Source organism: Quercus suber, unplaced genomic scaffold (assembly GCF_002906115.3).
Source record: "Quercus suber isolate HL8 unplaced genomic scaffold, Cork oak 2.0 scaffold_27, whole genome shotgun sequence".
Classification (NCBI taxonomy): Eukaryota; Viridiplantae; Streptophyta; class Magnoliopsida; order Fagales; family Fagaceae; genus Quercus; species Quercus suber.
The window spans coordinates 1746418-1767915 of NW_027069492.1; the positions used below are offsets into that span (position 1 = coordinate 1746418).

The 21498-nt window shown below is 35.0% G+C and overlaps 2 protein-coding genes across 2 annotated transcripts; both read left to right on the forward strand.

Moving 5' to 3' along the window:
* The first annotated feature begins 603 nt into the window (after nucleotides 1-603).
* On the forward strand, nucleotides 604-2914 carry LOC136065573 (uncharacterized). The gene is made up of 7 exons (XM_065768964.1): nucleotides 604-711; nucleotides 899-979; nucleotides 1250-1389; nucleotides 1531-1672; nucleotides 1774-1828; nucleotides 2324-2386; nucleotides 2498-2914. Exons 2-7 carry the CDS (start codon nucleotides 909-911, stop codon nucleotides 2573-2575), a joined length of 549 nt encoding a protein of 182 aa, XP_065625036.1. The 5' UTR covers nucleotides 604-711; nucleotides 899-908; the 3' UTR covers nucleotides 2576-2914.
* A 13746-nt stretch (nucleotides 2915-16660) lies between these two features.
* Nucleotides 16661-18094, forward strand: LOC112003775 (UPF0481 protein At3g47200). The gene is made up of 2 exons (XM_065769168.1): nucleotides 16661-17368; nucleotides 17405-18094. Exons 1-2 carry the CDS (start codon nucleotides 16684-16686, stop codon nucleotides 18022-18024), a joined length of 1305 nt encoding a protein of 434 aa, XP_065625240.1. The 5' UTR covers nucleotides 16661-16683; the 3' UTR covers nucleotides 18025-18094.
* The last annotated feature ends 3404 nt before the right edge of the window (nucleotides 18095-21498 follow it).

Sequence of the window (21498 nt, forward strand, 5' to 3'; positions counted from 1 at the left end):
AGTTTAAAATAATGAATAAAAGATGAGTTTAAAGATCAAATAGTAAATTACATCCGATTAGCATGAAAATTGTCATGCATGTTAAGAAGATATAGAACATGTAATCCAACGGTTGGATTTTCAAAATATGAAATCAATAATAAGTTATTGGGTGGTGTAACATTTTTTAGAGTTACATCAAGTGTAACTTAAACCCAATCCTATATTTCTTAATTCAATGTGAATTTTGACAAATCTACCGTTAGATTACATTATCTTCATATATTTTTCATGATTACAAAATTTCAAGGTGATCAAATATTAATAGTCATGCCATCAATTAATTGTCTGAATTCAAGTTTTTGTAGTTTAAAATAATGCATAAAATATGAGTTTAAAGATCACATGGTAAATTACATCCGATTGACATGAAAATTAGCATGCATGTTAAGAAAATATAGAACGTGTAATCCAACGGTTCGATTTTTAAAATATATATTCAATAATAAGTTATTTGGTGGTGTATCATTTGTTAGAGTTACATTAGGTGTAACTTGAACCCGTCCCTATATTTCTTAATTCAATGTGAATTTTGACAAATCTACCGTTAGATNTTTTTTTTTTTTGGTGCATATTTATCTAAGGCAGGTATCTGATTGTGAGGAATGTTCCAGCATTAGGTTGTGGGGATGACTTGTTCAAATTGTTCTCCTCCTATGGAGATGTTGAAGAGTAAGTTCAACAATTTTTTTTTTAAACCAAAATTATGGAAACTGAGAATGACCCAATTGGTAATTCAAGGAGAAAACCAAATTGTGACACATTGTTCATTATTTTCACAGATTAAAATCTTTGTTTGCCATTTTAAGTATTTATTTTTTGGTGGGGATTGTTTTTTGTGTGTTGCTTTTATCTTTAGGTGTAAGCCAATGGATGCAGAGGACTGCGAGCCTTTCACTGATGTTTACTGGATCAAATTTCACCTTGTCAGCAGTGCCAGGTGATTAAATAAGTAAAAACCAGTTAGTACTTTGGAGTATGCTAGCCAATGGTTTGAATTGTTAATAGATAGATTAAACTAAGAAGCACGGACACGGGTATGACACGACTAATTTCAGAAATATTATAACATGAAATGAAATGGTTGGTACAACACTGGTATAACATGGGTATGACACTCTAAATGAAGTGTCCATGCTTCCTAGACATTAAATTGAGTACCACATTTTCTTGATAACGGATGAACAGAATCAATATTTATGTTTGATAGGTTTGCAAAGAAAAAATTGGACGAGTTTGTTTTCCTTGGGAATCGGCTGCAGGTTTCATATGCACCTCAATTTGAGAGTCTCTCTGACACAAAGGATAAGCTAGAAGGGAGGAGAAGGGAGGTCCTAGCACGATTAAATCGTACGTTTTCGTGTATAGTAGGCATGATTTTAACAACTGTATCTGTGAGGCATGCAATAGGGCCATCTTCTGTGTTTCTCAAATGAATTCTTTTTTTTTTTTTTTTTGGGTGTCTTATTTGCATTATCATTCTGTTCTCAGCCGCAAGATCCAAAGGGCCTCCTGGTTCTATCCCAGGTGTTTCAACTGAGGCTTCACTAGTTGCAACTCCATCAGAGATCAACTACCTTCCAAATTCCTCACAAATGAACTGCATTCCCCAACAGTTAAATTCTAACCAAAGGTGGTATCCTGTTTAAATTTGCTCTGCTGTATTTTCCCCATAGAGCTGTCATCAGCTGTTTCCTATTGTTGTAATTGATGGATTTTCTATGCTTTCTGCAGGAGCTCTAGGGATTTAGTTAATAAACCTCCAATCACTCAAGTTTCCTCTGACAAGGTTTTTTTTTTTTACTGTTCTTGTGCTTTGGCGTTGTAACATATTCATTCTGTTACTAAGTCTCACTCTTTAAGATGCATTTTTGAATTGAGGAATTGCCTTTCACCATTGCAACTTCTTTTAAAATAAATCCTACTTGAAATGGAATGTTTTTTTTAAGATTCCTCATGCATGGTCATAGCCTCATAGAAACCTCCATTCTTTGTTATCTCCTTGTAAGTCAGTAAGGGACTTACATTTTGGTGACTATTTAATTAATGGTTGAGGTTTATCATCCTTGAACTAATCATTTATTTATTTTTATAAATCTTGTAACTGTTATAGTTAGATACCACAGAATCTTTTGTACATCATATATTGGATGATATGTATGGCTTCCAGGTTAATAGCACACCTTAAGTTGAATTTGGATATTTTTGTGAAATTCTGTAGAAGTTAGCTGTTATATATGATATGGGGCTAACATTTGTGCCTCTGTCTTCTAATTAATTTCAGGATTATTTTGAATCTCAATCAATGAATCGGACAGTTAGGTTGGTAAGGGAGAAGTTCAATAAGGTGATAACCCTCTATTGCATAATTTTTTTTTCCAAAAGCTTCTCACTAGTTTTGGATTTTGAAAATTGTTTTAGGTGTGGAACTTTGAAAACAATTTCTTTTTCTGTCTAGATTCAATCAAGTAGTGAGCATCTACAAGCTGAGTCTGCATCAAAGAAACCTCGAGTAGACAATAGAAGAAGAATCTAACAGATTGTGAAAGATGAAGAGAGCTGAGTTTTTTCTACAAGGTGTTTTTTCATCTCACCTAAACCTCCTACATGCGCACGCCTGTAAGCTGCATCCATCAAATTTTTATAATGTAAATGCCATGTCCTCATTTCTTTTTCTCTTTCTTTTTCTTTTTTCCCTTCTGTATGTGTATCTTGTAATCCTTAAAGTCTTCATAAGAACAATATTCAACATTGTAAAAATTTTGTGATATATAGATTACACAGTTTTGCATAATTGAGTCCAAAGAGATCATGTATTGGTTACAATATATTTCTATGGAAAATGAAGAGGAATTTCCTATTCTTCTGTTTATCATTTACCCAAGTCCTTGTGGCCTACCAAGCTCAATTTAAGTTCTTGATATGCCTAGAACCAAAAAAAAAAAAGAAAAACACATAAGTGCCTATATTGGAGCCTCTCTATTCTGCTTTTTCATGGGACATATGCTCTAATTTTTCAATGATTTTTGAATGGTTTTCCTGAAACATTTGTTTTCAGTAATAATGTCATGACATCTGCTCTTCAGCTTTCCCCTTTTTCGGCTTCCCTCTGTGTCATTGACATAGTATTAGATGTTACACATTCCCCCACCCTCATCTCTCGCTCTCTCTCTCCTAAAAAAAGATATGGCATTAATTGATCTATGCAGAAGTGCATAGAGTGCACATAGCCGGGACTTGAAGTGCTATGTATAAAAATTGTAAAAATTAACTGTGCATATGCAGTGAGATGGTATTTATTTTATTAAATTCAATTATAAGGTTGGTTGAGTTATCTGAAACCCTCTTTTCTCTCTCCATCTCGGACGGGCAGAAGTCATACGAAAAATTTCAAAGATTCCACTATAATAATAATAATATAACACATTACACCAACGGGAGATCATTTGTGGGTCCCACATACCTTATAGTTTGCCTCTGCACTCTTCTTGGTCCGAAAATCCAGATGTCAACCACATATACGAGTCCTCTTATTGGAACTTGCCCTTGCATGTGAAGGTGAAAACCACAGATGGAGTATTTGGACAAAGAGAACGCGGCCGATGTTGATCAGAAGCAAGAGAAGATAGAGGATGAAAGGAAAATCATTAGGAAGAAGAAGAACAAGAAGCTTGGAGGAATCAAAACAATGCCATTCATCCTTGGTATGTTCACATCCAATATTTTTGTTTTTACTCTTTAGTCATACAACTTTCTTTGCCTATTGTTGTTTTTGGCTGGGGTTGACATCTTCAAGGAACTCTCAGCTAGTGAGATGTCCAATCAAAGCTTCTTGGGTTCTTCTTTTCAAGTTTAAACAATGGTTGATTAATTAATTAATTAATTTTTTTTTTCTAATAACTTAAGCTTTTGGAAATTAAAGTGATAATTTGTTAAGTATGATTATATTTATTCTTTTCTAGCATCAGAACAGGTGATCTTAACCTGATTACTAGCAAACACTGCAACACTATCACTATAAATGGTAATGATCCTTGTAGAGCACCCCCAAAACATATCAATCAATATATATATATATATATGAGCAGAGACCTCATGAGTGACACTTTAATTTTGCATTTAGCCTTTTTTTTACCTATTTTTTTTACTATTACCAAAAAGTTCACATTAACTTATTTTACTATTATCTCATTAATAGTCTAAGCTTACACCACACCTTTCACTATTCTTCATGTCTTTTAGCATACCCATTGTTTTAGTATTTAAAAAATAAATAAAATAAAATAAGTAAGGACTAATAGTAATAACTAACGAAATGAGGCTCTAGAAAGAAATATAAAAGTACAAAAATGTTGTGGATTGTTAAATAAAACTTACTTTCACTATATATTACCAAAATAAAAAACCTAAGACAAACAAAACATTTGAAAGAGAGAGAAAGAGGAATCTGAGGGGTTACCATCTTCGTTATATTGGCCTCCCACCACCATCAAGACACTGAAACCCCTACGGGTAATTTTTTTTTTTAATTTTTTAATTTAGGGGCTTAAATATGATTTAGGTTTAGGTAATTTGGTTAGTTAGTTTTTGTTTTGGATATTTAAGTAGAGAGAATATTTGGTGCACAATTTAAAGTCATATTCTATCATGGTTTAATTTTAAATCATCTATAAGATACATGCATACAAACTTGTCCACACCATGTCTTAATATCGCACTATTGATAAGTGGAAGACAGTCAGAGAGTTAGGCATACTTTTATTTCATAGTATGAAATATGTGAACACAAAACAAATTAGTTGATTTTCATGGTCTCATTATTCTTTTGCATTTATTTTTGGTTTCATGATTTTAAAAAATAATAATCTTACGTTGAAAATGCTACAAATATGTAGTGAAGCTACTAAACTAATTTTTAATATCTCAAAATATATATGTTTTTTTTACTCTAATTTAGTTTACTTTTTCTTTATAATATATGTAGTTATGTACAACATTATCCAAAACCATTTTATATAAAATATTACAAAATTATCCGCACGGGCAACTTACTAGTTTTATACTAATTTGAGAGATTTACCATTTGCCCTGTTAGAGTTAAATAAATATCAAGATTTGCACACCATTTTGTATTTTACCCAAACTTAATTCATAAGTAAAAATATTCCTAAGAATATATATCCTAAATATACTACTATATAAGAATCTTATTTTAACTTAAATAAAAACTAAAAACAATTAAATATGAGTAAACAAAACCTAAAAATCCATAAAATGTTTATAAATATCAAATATTAATAAATAATTAACATTTTGTATATATTTCTCAAACATTGGGTATTCAATAAATAGGGAACTACCATAGTCACATTCCATTGTTTAACTAAAATTTTGCTGAGACTGATGTGAATGCTCTTATAAACTGATGTATCACTTTATAAAACACAACTAGAAAGTAATTAAGAAATTTATTTATGTATCCGGTTAACGGGTGCTCTTAGGCTCCGCTTGCGAGGAGAGAATGGAATGGAATGGAAAGGAATGAAAAGAATCATTTTAGAATATTCTTCCATTCCCTTGTTTATGAGTTTTAATAGAGAGAATAGAAAGTCCATTCCCTTGTTTGGGAGTTTAAGTGGGAGGGAATGGAATGAATAGAAGAGAACACTCATTCTTCTCTATTTCCTTAAAACCTCAAATTTTTATTCCCCCCGAAATTGGGAGGAATGGAAGGGAATGAAATTAGATTTAATGATTTTTTTACTAAAACTCCCAAAATACCCCTATATATTCAACTCTTTATTTTAAAATAAGGATCTAATATAGTAATATTGTCATAAAATGATTCCATTCCATTCTCTCCAAGCTGCTCCCAAACAAGATTACTTACATTCCATTCATTTTCATTCCTTTATTTTAAAACATCCAATCAAGGTTACTTAATTCCATTCCATTCCATTTTTTTCTATTCTCTTATGATCATTCCATTCCATTCCATTCCCTTCCATTTTGAACTCCCAAGCGGAGTCTTAAGGAATTTGTTAATAGACAATTTTAGGAAAGTTTTAATACAACTTTTACGAGAAATATTAAAAAAATATTGAAAAAGTTAGTTTCTTTTTAAATTTCCCATAAAAAGTTTCTAAAAATATTTTCTAAACTGATGTTCTTAAAGCATTCGTTAATTTTTCCATTTATTTATTATGTTGCTAATGTAAAATTAATCACATTAATTTATTGTCTCGTTAGCTTGTAAAATTATGTAGCAATTTAAAAAAAGAAAAAAAATCAATAGTTACAACAATAAGGAAGGGCAATGGCAATGGTCCTTAATGAATGACTAATGAACAAATTAATAGCAAGATTTTTTTTTTTTTTTCATTGGTCCCCTATCGTGCACTGTTGCCCGACGTAACTAAACATTATTGCGGCTGATTAGGGGAAAAAAAGGAGATTAACGTTTGGGATTGGGACAGTCTGAACAGACCACACCTACTATGTGTGCGTTTGATGCGCTTCCAGACGCACGTTTTTTGTTTTTTTGTTTTTTTTTTTTGAGCTGAAAATTTTGACTTTTTCCGTAAATAATGCACAATGTATACTGTTTACGGACCCATAAATTCACTTTTTAGCAATGTTTTTATTAAAAATGGTCCCACAATACTATTCACACATTTAAAAATTATTTTGTTATAATATTTTTTAGTTTTCAGCTGTATTTAAACGGATCCTATATATAAGAGTGCAAGCAAAAGAGATCAGGGCACATAATCAACAAAAAGAGACAGACTAGTTTAGCGAAAAAAAAAAAAAAACAAAAAGAGACAGACTACAAATGAGTGTGATGGTATTTTAGAGGAGGTATCTCAAGAAATACAAGCATTTCTTTCCAATGAAAGTTTGCAGGTTCTTACCTTCTCATTTTAGTACTTACTATATATTCTTTTGGAAAAGATTTATTTAGAGAGAAACCTCGTTTCCTATATATTTTTGTTGAATGTAAATTTTAAAAATTTAATCATTGAATTGCATATTTTTATTATATTCTCCATACTTGTAAAATTTTAACAAGAACAAGATAAAAAATAAATAACTATATCATTAATTAAATATTTGAATTGCATATTTTATGTTTACTATAAAATTTTTGACCATTGGATCTACTATTACAGTTAGGCAGTTAAATTTTTTTTTTCCTTTTTTTTTTCATAAGTTCATTTTATATTTTCCTCCAAATTTTTTTCTTTACCTAACATATTATTGTTGTTCTTAGAGTTATATATATAGTATAAGTTTGGTTTTTTTTTTTTTTTTCCCACTTTTTATAATATGTACAACTTTTTAAAAATTTCAATTATTTTGTAAGTAATTTTTCATGCTTTCAACAAAGAAGCTAATTCAAAAGCACACTTACTTTTAGAGGTGATATTAATTTCTCTTTTTTTTAAGTTCCATGTATAACATGTATAAGTATTTTTTTTTCCTTCTTTTGTGAAATTAATTATCAAAGTAATAGACCATCAGAACTGATTATCGGATTCTAAATATATTTGCTTATAAAGTATGATCGAGTTTTTTTTTTCCTCTCTATTTTTATGTAAAAAAAATAAAAAGACGGGTTATTATGGACTGACCCAACCTGTCAAAGTTCAAGTAAGAGACATAGGATCAACAACCCATTTTAGTCTAAAGTTCTTTTATTTGAAACTTTTGAGGGGATATAAATTTTCTTGATTTGTAATCTCTTGTAATGTTTCTATCAAGATTCAATTATAGCATCCTAGGCTCTTAGCAATAAAAAAAAAAATATATATATATATATATTGTATTAGAATTCAAAATTTGTTTTCTTGATTTGTAATCTCTTGTAATGTTTCTATCAAGATTCAATTATAGCATCCTAGGCTCTTAGCAATAAAAAAAAAAATATATATATATATATATTGTATTAGAATTCAAAATTTGTTTGTTTACTTTTCTTTCGTTTTCTTATTTACCAAACAAGTTTTTTTCTTTTTTAATTAATATTTTTTAAAATTATTAAATTAAAGTGGTCACCATACACTAAGGGATCAACAACTTTAAATTGAAAGTACAAGTGGTCCATTTGAAATTGAATCAAACCCCAAGCGATCTTTTTGTATTTTGCCAAAAAATAGAAGTTTTTCTATTGTCAGTCCCAAAAAAAAAAGTTTACATTAGTCACAAATATCAAAATTATTCAAAGGATGAAGTTTTTCCTTATTTGTTTTTCATTTTGTCTTAATATTGATTTATTCATCACCATTTCCACCCTATAAGTATAATTGACTTGTGAATTTTGTGAATTCCTAAGCAAGATTTAAGTGACGCAACTGATATCTCTCTCAATGTTATCTTGTAAATCTATTATTTTATAAGTCAAATTGGCAAGGTATGCAACCTAAATCTATAGGTTTTAAATCCCTTGTTTGATTACATCCATAACATTGAAAATATTAGTAAATCTTTTCTTTGTAACGTGTCACGAATGCCCATATGTAATCATAACAATTTTTTTTTTTTTTTTTTTTTTTTGAGAATGATAACAAATTTTAATTAACTCAACTAGTAAGGTCATTTTTCAATTAAATAAAATATATATTTTGAAATACACACAAAAAATAAATTGATGTTTTGACTTGATAATAAATATTATTTATTACTCAATAGATGCATTATAAATTTAAAATTTATTGTATTTATCAAAAACAAAAAGTTTCAGCAAATACCAATTGCTATCTTAGCTTTATGATAAGGAAAAATCATTATTAAGTCTATAGATTCAAGTCCTATCATATGCGTAATTTCTGGTTAACTCAATTTAAAAAATCTCTTATTGTTAAATAAGAGATTTGTAGTTCAAACTCAACTAAACTAAACTAAAAAAAGATAATAATAATAATAACAGTTATATTATATATATATATATATATATATATAAACACAAAAAGAATATCAAATAATAACTGTTATAGATGTACTCATGTACATATCAAGTTGTATGCTTTCTAAACTTTCTTACAATTCACATCATCTGGTGATAGGTAGTTATCATTTGTTTTTTGTTTGTTTTTTTATTTATTATTTTTTATAAGCCTTGTATTTAGGAAAAATTAAGTTGTTTACTCTTTTTGGGATTAAATAATTGTAAAATTAATTTTAATTGAAGAAAAAAATTTAAGACGTTAGAAAAGGAATTGAAGAGGTGCGTAAATAGGCCAAAGAGAGAAATTAAGAAAGCCAAAAGAGCAGACCGATTAGAATTTAGAGGACATGCGCCAAAAATAAATAAATAAATAAATAAATTTAGAGGGAAAAAAGGTTCCCAAAAGACATGATAGAAATCCGAGCTTTGTTTTATACGAATATGATTCACATATGTAGACTATGTGGTTGATTTAATATCAAATAAAAAGTTTTAATAGGTGAATATATATAATTCGGCAGTCTTTTGTTTAGCTAACCCCCTGCCTAAGGACTGGCGTAGTTTAGCTAACTCCCATTTTTTAACTCTCTCTCTCTTTATATATATATATATATATATATTATTCTCTTACACTGACGTGGCCTTGAATGATTTTTGGAGTCCTTTACATTTGGGGCTCAAGTTAATGCACTAATCATCATGTTGTAATTATAAGTAAATTTCTCATGTTGTAATATCACATTTAGTACATGTTGATTTCTTTATATGACAAAATTTAAAGAATATTAATCATCCTTAATTTTTGTGTTATCAAGGGATTCTCTTAATTAATTTAACTTTAGACCAATATATATCCTATTTTGAATATATCGTAAAACAAAAAAAAAAAAAAAAAAAAAAAAAATGCTGCGGCTAAGAGCTTTTCTATTGTGGCATATGGTCATCCGGAATCATGTAAAGTACAAACCTTTGCGTCTAATATCTCTCTCTCAAAATCTTTTTTTTTTTATATACCTTTGATTTAATAATATGCACAAATATGCAACTAACAATTTTACACTTTTTTAGGGAGGATTCCATGGTATATATATATATATATATATATATTTGGTATATCCTAGATCTACTTAATTAATCTCTTTTTTATTTGCTGGTAGATCTACTTAATCTTAATTATTAATATAATTTTTTTGAGAAACAAGCCAAAGACGTTTTATTAAGGCAGGCTATTCAAGTCAGCCTGAAGAATTGATACAAGGTCTGGTGGCACAACATCCATCCAGACAGTCATAAGAGGTAAAGATTTTGCCTTACGTGCTAGAGAGTGGGCCATCTTATTACATTGTCGACCTGCAAAGGATACTGTAAAATTTGAGAAGTGAGAACTAAGAAATAAAATATCCTTTAAAAGATGGCCGTATTGTGTCAAACTTTTATCTCTACTCTTCAAAGCTTTGAACAGAGACTCCTTGTCACCTTCCAATACAATATTATCCAAGCTGAGCTCCAATGCAAGTTCCATTGCTCTCCGTGTTGCAAGTGCTTCGGCCTCAATCACTGTAGCTGGCAGAGGTATTTGTTGCGTCAGTGAGGCTATTGGGTGACCATCACTATTCCGTATTACAACTCCCAGACCAGCATTATTGTCTTCAACGAGCGTTGCCGCGTCGTAATTAATCTTGAAATGTTGGGTTTCCGGTGGAGTGACCTCGGTGTCGAGAGGGGAACGTTGAAGGTGCGAGCGCTTCAAGTTGTCTCTCTCGAGCATGCTCTGTTATTTTCTCCAAAGGCAGAGCTGGTTTGCCGAGGCATAAATTGTTCCGACGGTTCCACAGGTTCCATGCAACAAGGGAGAATAGCTCCGGTTCCTTATTACCTACAAAAACAAAAGCCACAAAGTCAGTGAAATTTTTGCTGCCCTTGAGTGCTTCATGATTCCATATTGGAGTTTGACTCCATAAGGAACTCAGCGCTGGGTAGCAATACAGAGCATGGACCGTGTCTTCCTAATGCACTCCGCAGATAGCACACAGACCATTAGAGGTGATTTTTCGTCGGGCCAGGTTCGCTTTGGTGGGTAAGGAATTTGTGCAAGCACGCCAGATCAGGTTTTTAACCTTATTTGGCACTTCCATACCCCATATTTTATTCCAAAGAGGTTTCATGGTTTCAGTGTTTGAGGGTCCTGGCTGTTGGAGCATGTTTGCTTCTTGTAAGAATCTATACCCTGATTTAACAGAGTACTCCCCATCCGGATTAAATGGCCAAATTAGTACATCTTCTTGAATGGAGCGACACAGAGGAATATTCTTGATGGTAGCTGCCTCAAAGTCATAGAAAATCCGATCAAGCATATCTTCTTTCCACGTTCTATTCATTGGATCAATTAGGTCACTCACCCAGACCGTACCATTCCCATCCTGTTTTGGTGATAAAACTCTGGGTTTGTTCTTCACAGGAAGCTAGTTGTCTCCTCACACCCGGATTGAAGTCCCCGTACCAATTCTCCATACCGCTCCTCGCTTTATTACTTCCCTTCCTTTCATTATGCTTTTCCAAGCATATGAAGCATTGCTTAGGGATCTTGCTTCCATCACCGAAGTATTTGGAAAAAAATTTTCTTTGAAGATCTTGTAGAATAGAGATTGGGTGTCATGTAAAAGTCTCCACGTTTGTTTTGCTAAGAGTGCATCATTAAACGTGGCTAGATCTTTGAAACCCATACTACCTTGTGATTTAGGCTTACATAACTCCGACCATCTCATCCAATGAACCTTTCGATTATCTCCTCTTTGCCCCCAAAAAAATTTGCGAATTAAAGCCTCAATCTCATTGCACAAGGTGAGTGGTAATTTAAAGCAAGACATTGTGTAAGTGGGGAGAGACTGTGCAACAGCTTTAATAAGGATTTCTCTACCTGCCTGGGACAAGAGTTTTGACTCCCAACCTTGTAATTTCTTCCAAATTTGTTGCTTTATGTGAGTGAAACTTTCAGTCTTGTTTCTACCAATTAGGGAGGGGAGACCCAAATACTTCTCATATTGTTGAACCACCGCTACTCCAAGCATATCCTTGATCATGTCTTGGACAACCGCATTAGTGGACTTTGCTAAAAAAGAGTGTGGTTTTAGCTCGGTTTATTTGTTGGCCAGAGGCACGCTCATATGTAGTAAGAATGTTCAACAAAGTTTGGCATTCATTCTCTGTAGCCCTACAAAAAATTAGGCTATCATCTGCAAAAAGTAAATGGGTTAGTTTAGGGCCATTGCGGCAAATTGACACACCGCGAATATCACCATTTGTTGCTGCTTTATTTATCAGTCCATGCAGCCCCTCTGTACACATTAGGAAAAGGTAAGGAAATAAGGGATCTCCTTGGCGGAGTCCCCTTGATGGTGTGATATGACCGTGGGGTTCCCCATTTATCAACACCGAGTATGAGGCCGTGGTAATGCAGGCCATCATCAGCTTCACCCATCTATCTTGAAAACCCATTTTCACCAAGACTTTCTCCATAAAAGACCACTCCACCCTGTCATATGCTTTACTCATGTCGAGTTTCAAGGCCATAAAACATGTCTTCCCCTTATTATGATTTCTCATGTAATGCAATGTTTCGAAAGCCACCAGAATATTATCTGAAATCAAACGGTCAGTCATAAAAGCACTTTGGTGTTCCGAAATAAGGTGACGCATAATGAGTTTCAATCTATTTGCCAACACTTTTGAGAAAATTCTATAAAGCACATTACTCAAGCTTATTGGTCTAAATTGGGACACGTATTCTGGATTCTTAACCTTCGGTATTAGGGTGATAAAAGAATGGCAGAGAGATTGTGGGAGTATACCACTATTGAGATAATGCAATATGGAATGAGTAACATCAGATCCAATCAAAGACCAATAGTTTTGGTAAAAAAAGGAGGCATACCGTTGGGTCCAGGGGATTTAAGGGGGGCCATCTGTTTTAGCACTACCTCCACCCCTTCCATAATAAACTCTCTGCCAAGCTGAACATTCACATAGGGTGTAAGCATGTGTGGGATAACGTCTATCACTTCAGTCAGGTCACACGGTTCATCAGATGAGAATAAATTTTGGTAGAAGTCCAAAATAGTAGCATTCACATTGTCTTGTCCATCACACCAATTACCCCTGGCATCCTGTAATTTGGTGATATAGTTTCTCCGGCGTCGTTGTGAAGCTTTGCTGTGGAAGAATTTTGTATTACAATCACCATCTCTTAGCCACATAACTCTTGAGCGCTGACCCCACATCTTGGCTTCCTTGTCCAGTAACTGATTTACCTCACTTTCTAACAACTTCATACGTGTGGAGTTTCCAGTTCGAGCTGCCTCATTTTCAGCTTGTTTGAGTTGCTTACGTTTATTTTCAAGTTCTCTTCTGACCCTTCCGAAACACTTTTTGCTCCACCTTGTCAACTCCCGCCCACATTTGTCTAGTTTATTGAGAACTATGGTGTCCCACAGGTCTACAACCCTCTCCATCCACACAGCTTCCACTGTAGTAGTGCACCCTTCATCCGATAACCACATTTGCTCAAATCTAAATGGTTTATGGAAACTCGAGTCCATCCCTTCCGGAGTTATCCACAGCGGTTTATGGTCAGAGGTTGTAACATCAAGATGGTGGATTTTTGTACCCAGGAACCTTGTGAACCACTCTGCAGTAGCTAAACCTCTGTCAAGTCTCTCAAAAAGTGTATAATTGGCAAAGTGTTTATGCCAAGTGTAAGGGAAACCCACATACCCCAGGTCAATGAAATAGCAATCATCCAGAGCATCCCGAAAGAGATGCATCTGAGAATGTGGCCGGGTTCTTCCCCCTATTTTTTCAGATTGACGAGTGATCTCATTGAAGTCTCCAGCACATAACCACGGTGAGGTTCTCCTAGTTTTCAAGCCTTTCAATTTGTCCCATGATTCATGTCTTTTTTGGGTGTCCAGTTCGCCATAGAATTCGGTGAATCTCCATTCATCAGGTGTATTTTTATTGATTGTGGTATCTATATGGTTTGGGGAGAAAGTTTCAATATCTAAGTTGAAGTCTTCCTTCCAGAAAAGTGCCAGACCACCTGCCTTATTTCTTCTTGGAACCTCAAACAGATTCTTGAATTGAATTCGACTTTTCACTTGTTCTAGCCTAGCTTTATCTGTCCATGTTTTGGCTATAAACACAACAGATGGATCTTTTACCCACACCAAATCTGCAAGCTGATCAATTGTCAATGGGTTGTGAAGCCCACGACAGTTCCACACTAAGAGACTCATTGCTTCTGGCAGGGCTGTTGAACAGCCTCTGCCAATATCTGAATATTTTCCTTACCACTCTGAGAAACCACAATTTTCTTGTTGGGTAACCCAGTATGGTCTGCATGGTTGCAATCTGGTCTCTTCTGACCCAGAATTTCGAGTGTATCCGAGGTTGGTTCTCCTCCATTTCTGGGTAAGCGTTTCCAGGTTGTGAGGTTGGCTTTGTTTTGTGGAGTCACTTTTAGGATGGAAGCATCAGAGAGAGAGTTTGGTGATGTGAGTGTCGTGGTAGAATTTTTGGAGGGAGTAGCATGGTACTGTGTTGGTATGGTAGTATGGGTTAACGTGGTGTTAGTTTTTTTTTTGTGGAGATATTGTCAGGTTGGAAATATCAGAGAGAGGGGTGGGTGGTGTGTGTGACGTGGTAGAAATTTTGGAGGGATTAGCATGGTACTGTGTTGTTATGGCATTATGGGTTAACGTGGGCCTATCTTTTATTTGTGGGGATATTGGTAAGTTGGAAATATTAGAGAAAAGGATGGGTGGGCTTTGTGACGTGGTAGGATATTTGGAATGGGAGGTGGGGTAATGTGATGTTTGGATATTATGGGATGACATTGTATGACTTTTGGGATAAGAGGTGGGGTATAGTGATTTTAGGATATTTTGAGGTGACGTAGGTGGAGTGATATTTTGGGATGGTATATCATGGGTATTATTTTCTGGCAGAGGCAAATCAAACTTGCTTAAATCTCGGTCTATCTCCTCAATAACAGTTTGGAAATCTTTCATGTGAGGAGAGTGCGGCATAAAATCCGAGTGTGATGGAGACAAGTTAGCAGTGGGCTTACCAGCAAGGAAAGTATCTTGCATCTGCGGATTTGACGCCTTTCCCGAGTCTGAATTTTCCTTCTCAGGCTGTGTTGCCTTTTCAGACCCGGTTGACTTATCAGTCGCCAGAAATTGTTGAGTGGGTCCCTGGAAGTGCTCGCCGGTCAGATTGGTCTTCTTCTTCTTGTAAAAGCCCAGGACGGAGATCACCGATTTGCTCCTTCCATTAAACGGTGATGCCTTAATCCAGGAGCTGTACTGTTTTTCCGTTTCAGGTAACGTACCTTTGCTTTTGATCCACAGATCGCAGTCCTTATCGCTATGCGTCAGGCAGCCGCACCAGTAACACAGGTTAGGAAGTAGTTCGTACTTGAAAGTAACCCGTTGTTCCCTATTATCATCGAAAGTTATCACTCGTCCTCTACACAAGGGTTGGGAAATATCCACTAAAACCCGGACCCTCATAAAACTTCTGCCGTCTTCAGTAGGAGCATTTTGTAGGTGGCAGACCTGTCCAATTGTCTCACATAAACCTTCCGCCACTCTTTTGTTCATGAATCTAACCAGAATACCATGTACCTGGACCCAAAAATGTGTGAGGTTAAAAGACAAATTTTCAACTTCAGAATCCGCTTCAAACCGTTGCAAGACCATAAGATTTTTATCATAGCTCCATGGTTCGTTTGCAATAATATTGTCCACTTCTGCCTTACTATCAAAAATGAATAACACTATATGATTTCCTAGGTTTTTCAACCTACAACCATTTTTGGAACGCCATAAAGGTTGGAACGTCGCTGCAATGGCATCCATATTCAAAGCTCTTTTCGTTAAGGATTTTGCTGCAATAATATACTCCGTTGTAGCCAAATCAGGTCTCATATGGAATTTGGGACCTTCCCATTGAGAAAGAGAGAGTCCATTCCACTGTTTTGTGAGTTCGTCCGTGGAGGTAGCTTACGGTGTTTCCCAAAGACCCAAGAAAAAAACCCAACAAACCTTAGTGTAAACTTGTTACGCTAAGGGACAGAGACACCTCCGGTGAGGGACGACAATTCTACAGCCTAGGAGAAGTTAGGATCTCTAACTTTCACTAGCAACAGGGAAACTAATTAATTATTAATATAAGTTTTTTGTATTATTTAGTGTGTGTATATATATATATATATATATATGAACAGTTAAGATTAGGTTTAAGACATTAATTTTTGTTCAATAAATTTTATTTTTATTTTGAATTTAATTGGCTAATTTTTTATATTTCAATCTTGGTCTATGTGTTCGAATGATGATGCCATAATGTCAAGAGGAAAAACCTAATAAAAATCTTGATGAAGATATGCATATAGGGTTGGGGCCCAAAGCCTGGAGTTGATGTCATTATGGAAGTTAGTGCATGTAAACCCTCTTGGACCAGGGCTATGTAACAATTGAAACCGGTTTTTCTTTTTTTTCTTTTTTTTTGTGGGTTATATGCAAAATAGTTTATGTACAATAAGTATTATCCCTTGGACAAAGTTATGGAATGTTTTCTAGTGCTAATGATTGTTTTTTGTTTGCCACTAGGAAAACGGAAATTCACGATTGAAAAACATGATGTCCAGTGCTACTGATTCTTCACATAAAATAGAAATTGAAACACAAAACGAGGAGCCAGCTATCCAGTGGCCCAGCGAGTGTTGCATCTACAACGTCCCCAAGAGACTTCGCATGGTAAAGAAAGAAGCCTACACTCCAAAGCTAATTTCAATAGGCCCTATTCATTTTGAAAATCCGGAGCTGAAGGACATGAAAATGCTTAAACAAAGATATTACGAAAAATTCTTTCATCGTCCTGAGAAAGCCAAGAAATTTGAAAGTATCATTGAAAAAAACGAAGATAGGATTCGTAAGTGCTATGCAGAAGAGATCAGTACTCGTGGGAAAGAATTCGTGAATATGATTCTACTGGATTCTATCTTTATCATTGAGCTCTTCCGGATGACTGATAAGTGGGAAGACAATGAAAACGACTATATATTAAGTAAACCATGGCTAGACGAAGGCATAAGGTATGACTTGATCTTACTTGAGAATCAGCTTCCACTTTTTATTCTTATCGACTTATATAGTCAAGTTGGGGATAATAAATGCTTTATTACACTTGCCTGTAATTACTTTTTCCCCAAACACAAGGAATTACCCACTGAGATGGAAGGAGTAAAACATTTCACTGATCTTCACAGAAATTTCTACCGTCCACCACCACTTGATCATCTACTCGATCCGAAAACTGACAGTCCTATTTAGCATCTATATAGTGCAACAAAGCTAGTGGACACTGCATGGCTGATATTCCAGAAGCCCAAGGAAAGTCAATCTGAAGAAAAGCTACTTATAGAAAAAAGACATTTACTAAACATTGCACTCCAGAAACCCTGGGAAATTCGTCCAACTTCATGTCTCATGAATTGCTTCATAAACTTTTCGGGCTTCAAATGTTTGCAAACTCGCTTGTTGGTCCCACAATTTGTGGTAGATGATGGAACCGAAGAACTTTTCCGAAATCTTATGGCCCTAGAGCAGTGTCATTATCCATCTAAAGCTTACATATGCAATTATATTGTGCTATTGGATCATCTTATCAACAGTAAAGAAGATGTGGAGTTGCTCGTTGACAAAAAGGTAATTGTCAACTCGTTGGGTAGCAATAAAGCGGTTGCTGAAATGGTTAACAAACTTTGCCTTGAAATTGTAGAAGTGTATTCCTATTACCGTCATATCGCTGATGATCTTAATAAGCTCTACGACAGCCGTTGGAACCGAAATATGGCATCCTTGATAAATGTATATTTCCGGGATATTTGGAGAGGCACGGCAACCGTTGTTGGGGTCTTCGTCCTACTTATAACTGTCTTAAATTTCCTTAAGTCTTTTGTCTTCAAGAATATTTAACTTTCTTCATTGTGATATTTTCATATTAGTTGGAAGTTTGGTATTGTAGTAGTTGTCTTCGAAATCGTCAATATGCTCAGCTTGTAACATCCTTTCCTTTCTTTTCTAAATAAAATGTGAAATAAAGTTGTATGTTTTGTTCCCTAATAAAAGAGTCACATCCCTTCTATTTCAATTTAAGGTCAGATTGTATTACATAATTGCATTCTTATCTTGTGCTGGTAATGGGTGTAGAAAATTTCCTTACAATAATATTAAATTTAATATTGTTAGAAACTGAAAGGGAGAGCCCCAAAGTGGGCATGCATGCCCCTCGGCGTAACTCCCAAGCGTTACTTACAGTGGCGACTCTAGAAATTTTGTTTAGGAGGGTTATTAAGAAATTTAAATTAATAAAAAGAGAACTTGAATATATTAAGTTATAGACAAAAAAAAAAAAAAAAAAAAATTTGAATTCTTACAATTTCATTCTACAAGTTTTCAAATTTTGAATTGTTACACGATAGTTTATTATGAGTATTTATTGCCAATATGGGTAGCTATGACCATTTTATTTTGTTAAGTTTGTCTAAATTTTTATTTTTATGCAGTTAATATTATATATTTGTCATTGTTTTTATAAAAATATTTANGTCATCCAGAGCATCTCGAAAGAGTTGCATCTAAGAATGTGGCCAGGTTCTTCCCCCTATTTTTTCAGATTGACGAGTGATCTCATTGAAGTCTCCAGCACATAACCACGGTGAGGTTCTCCTGGTTTTCAAGCCTCTCAATTTGTCCCATGATTCATGTCTTTTTTGGGTGTCCGGTTCGCCATAGAATCCGGTGAATCTCCATTCATCAGGTGTATTTTTATTGATTGTGGTATCTATATGGTTTGGGGAGAAAGTTTCAATATCTAAGTTGAAGTCTTCCTTCCAGAAAAGTGCTAGACCACCTGCCTTATTTCTTCTTGGAACCTCAAACAGATTCTTGAATTGAATTCGACTTTTCACTTGTTCTAGCCTAGTTTTATCTGTCCATGTTTCGGCTATAAACACAACAGAGGGATCTTTTGCCCACACCAAATCTGCAAGCTGATCAACTGTCAATGGGTTCCCAAGCCCATAACAGTTCCACACTAAGAGACTCATTGCTTCTGACAGGGCTGTTGAACAGCCTCTGCCAATATCTGAATATTTTTCTTACCACTCTGAGAAACCACAATTTTCTTATTGGGTAACCCAGTATGGTCTGCATGGTTGCAAGCTGGTCTCTTCTGACCCAAAATTTCGAGTGTGTCCGAGGTTGGTTCTCCTCCATTTCTAGGTAAGCGTTTCCAAGTTGTGAGGTTGGCTTTGTTTTGTGGAATCACTTTTAGGATGGAAGCATCAGAGAGAGAGTTTGGTGATGTGAGTGTCGTGGTAGAATTTTTGGAGGGAGTAGCATGGTACTGTGTTGGTATGGTAGTATGGGTTAACGTGGTGTTAGTTTTTTTTTTGTGGAGATATTGTCAGGTTGGAAATATCAGAGAGAGGGGTGGGTGGTGTGTGTGACGTGGTAGAAATTTTGGAGGGATTAGCATGGTACTGTGTTGTTATGGCATTATGGGTTAACGTGGGCCTATCTTTTATTTGTGGGGATATTGGTAAGTTGGAAATATTAGAGAAAAGGATGGGTGGGCTTTGTGACGTGGTAGGATATTTGGAATGGGAGGTGGGGTAATGTGATGTTTGGATATTATGGGATGACATTGTATGACTTTTGGGATAAGAGGTGGGGTATAGTGATTTTAGGATATTTTGAGGTGACGTAGGTGGAGTGATATTTTGGGATGGTATATCATGGGTATTATTTTCTGGCAGAGGCAAATCAAACTTGCTTAAATCTCGGTCTATCTCCTCAATAACAGTTTGGAAATCTTTCATGTGAGGAGAGTGCGGCATAAAATCCGAGTGTGATGGAGACAAGTTAGCAGTGGGCTTACCAGCAAGGAAAGTATCTTGCATCTGCGGATTTGACGCCTTTCCCGAGTCTGAATTTTCCTTCTCAGGCTGTGTTGCCTTTTCAGACCCGGTTGACTTATCAGTCGCCAGAAATTGTTGAGTGGGTCCCTGGAAGTGCTCGCCGGTCAGATTGGTCTTCTTCTTCTTGTAAAAGCCCAGGACGGAGATCACCGATTTGCTCCTTCCATTAAACGGTGATGCCTTAATCCAGGAGCTGTACTGTTTTTCCGTTTCAGGTAACGTACCTTTGCTTTTGATCCACAGATCGCAGTCCTTATCGCTATGCGTCAGGCAGCCGCACCAGTAACACAGGTTAGGAAGTAGTTCGTACTTGAAAGTAACCCGTTGTTCCCTATTATCATCGAAAGTTATCACTCGTCCTCTACACAAGGGTTGGGAAATATCCACTAAAACCCGGACCCTCATAAAACTTCTGCCGTCTTCAGTAGGAGCATTTTGTAGGTGGCAGACCTGTCCAATTGTCTCACATAAACCTTCCGCCACTCTTTTGTTCATGAATCTAACCAGAATACCATGTACCTGGACCCAAAAATGTGTGAGGTTAAAAGACAAATTTTCAACTTCAGAATCCGCTTCAAACCGTTGCAAGACCATAAGATTTTTATCATAGCTCCATGGTTCGTTTGCAATAATATTGTCCACTTCTGCCTTACTATCAAAAATGAATAACACTATATGATTTCCTAGGTTTTTCAACCTACAACCATTTTTGGAACGCCATAAAGGTTGGAACGTCGCTGCAATGGCATCCATATTCAAAGCTCTTTTCGTTAAGGATTTTGCTGCAATAATATACTCCGTTGTAGCCAAATCAGGTCTCATATGGAATTTGGGACCTTCCCATTGAGAAAGAGAGAGTCCATTCCACTGTTTTGTGAGTTCGTCCGTGGAGGTAGCTTACGGTGTTTCCCAAAGACCCAAGAAAAAAACCCAACAAACCTTAGTGTAAACTTGTTACGCTAAGGGACAGAGACACCTCCGGTGAGGGACGACAATTCTACAGCCTAGGAGAAGTTAGGATCTCTAACTTTCACTAGCAACAGGGAAACTAATTAATTATTAATATAAGTTTTTTGTATTATTTAGTGTGTGTATATATATATATATATATATATGAACAGTTAAGATTAGGTTTAAGACATTAATTTTTGTTCAATAAATTTTATTTTTATTTTGAATTTAATTGGCTAATTTTTTATATTTCAATCTTGGTCTATGTGTTCGAATGATGATGCCATAATGTCAAGAGGAAAAACCTAATAAAAATCTTGATGAAGATATGCATATAGGGTTGGGGCCCAAAGCCTGGAGTTGATGTCATTATGGAAGTTAGTGCATGTAAACCCTCTTGGACCAGGGCTATGTAACAATTGAAACCGGTTTTTCTTTTTTTTCTTTTTTTTTGTGGGTTATATGCAAAATAGTTTATGTACAATAAGTATTATCCCTTGGACAAAGTTATGGAATG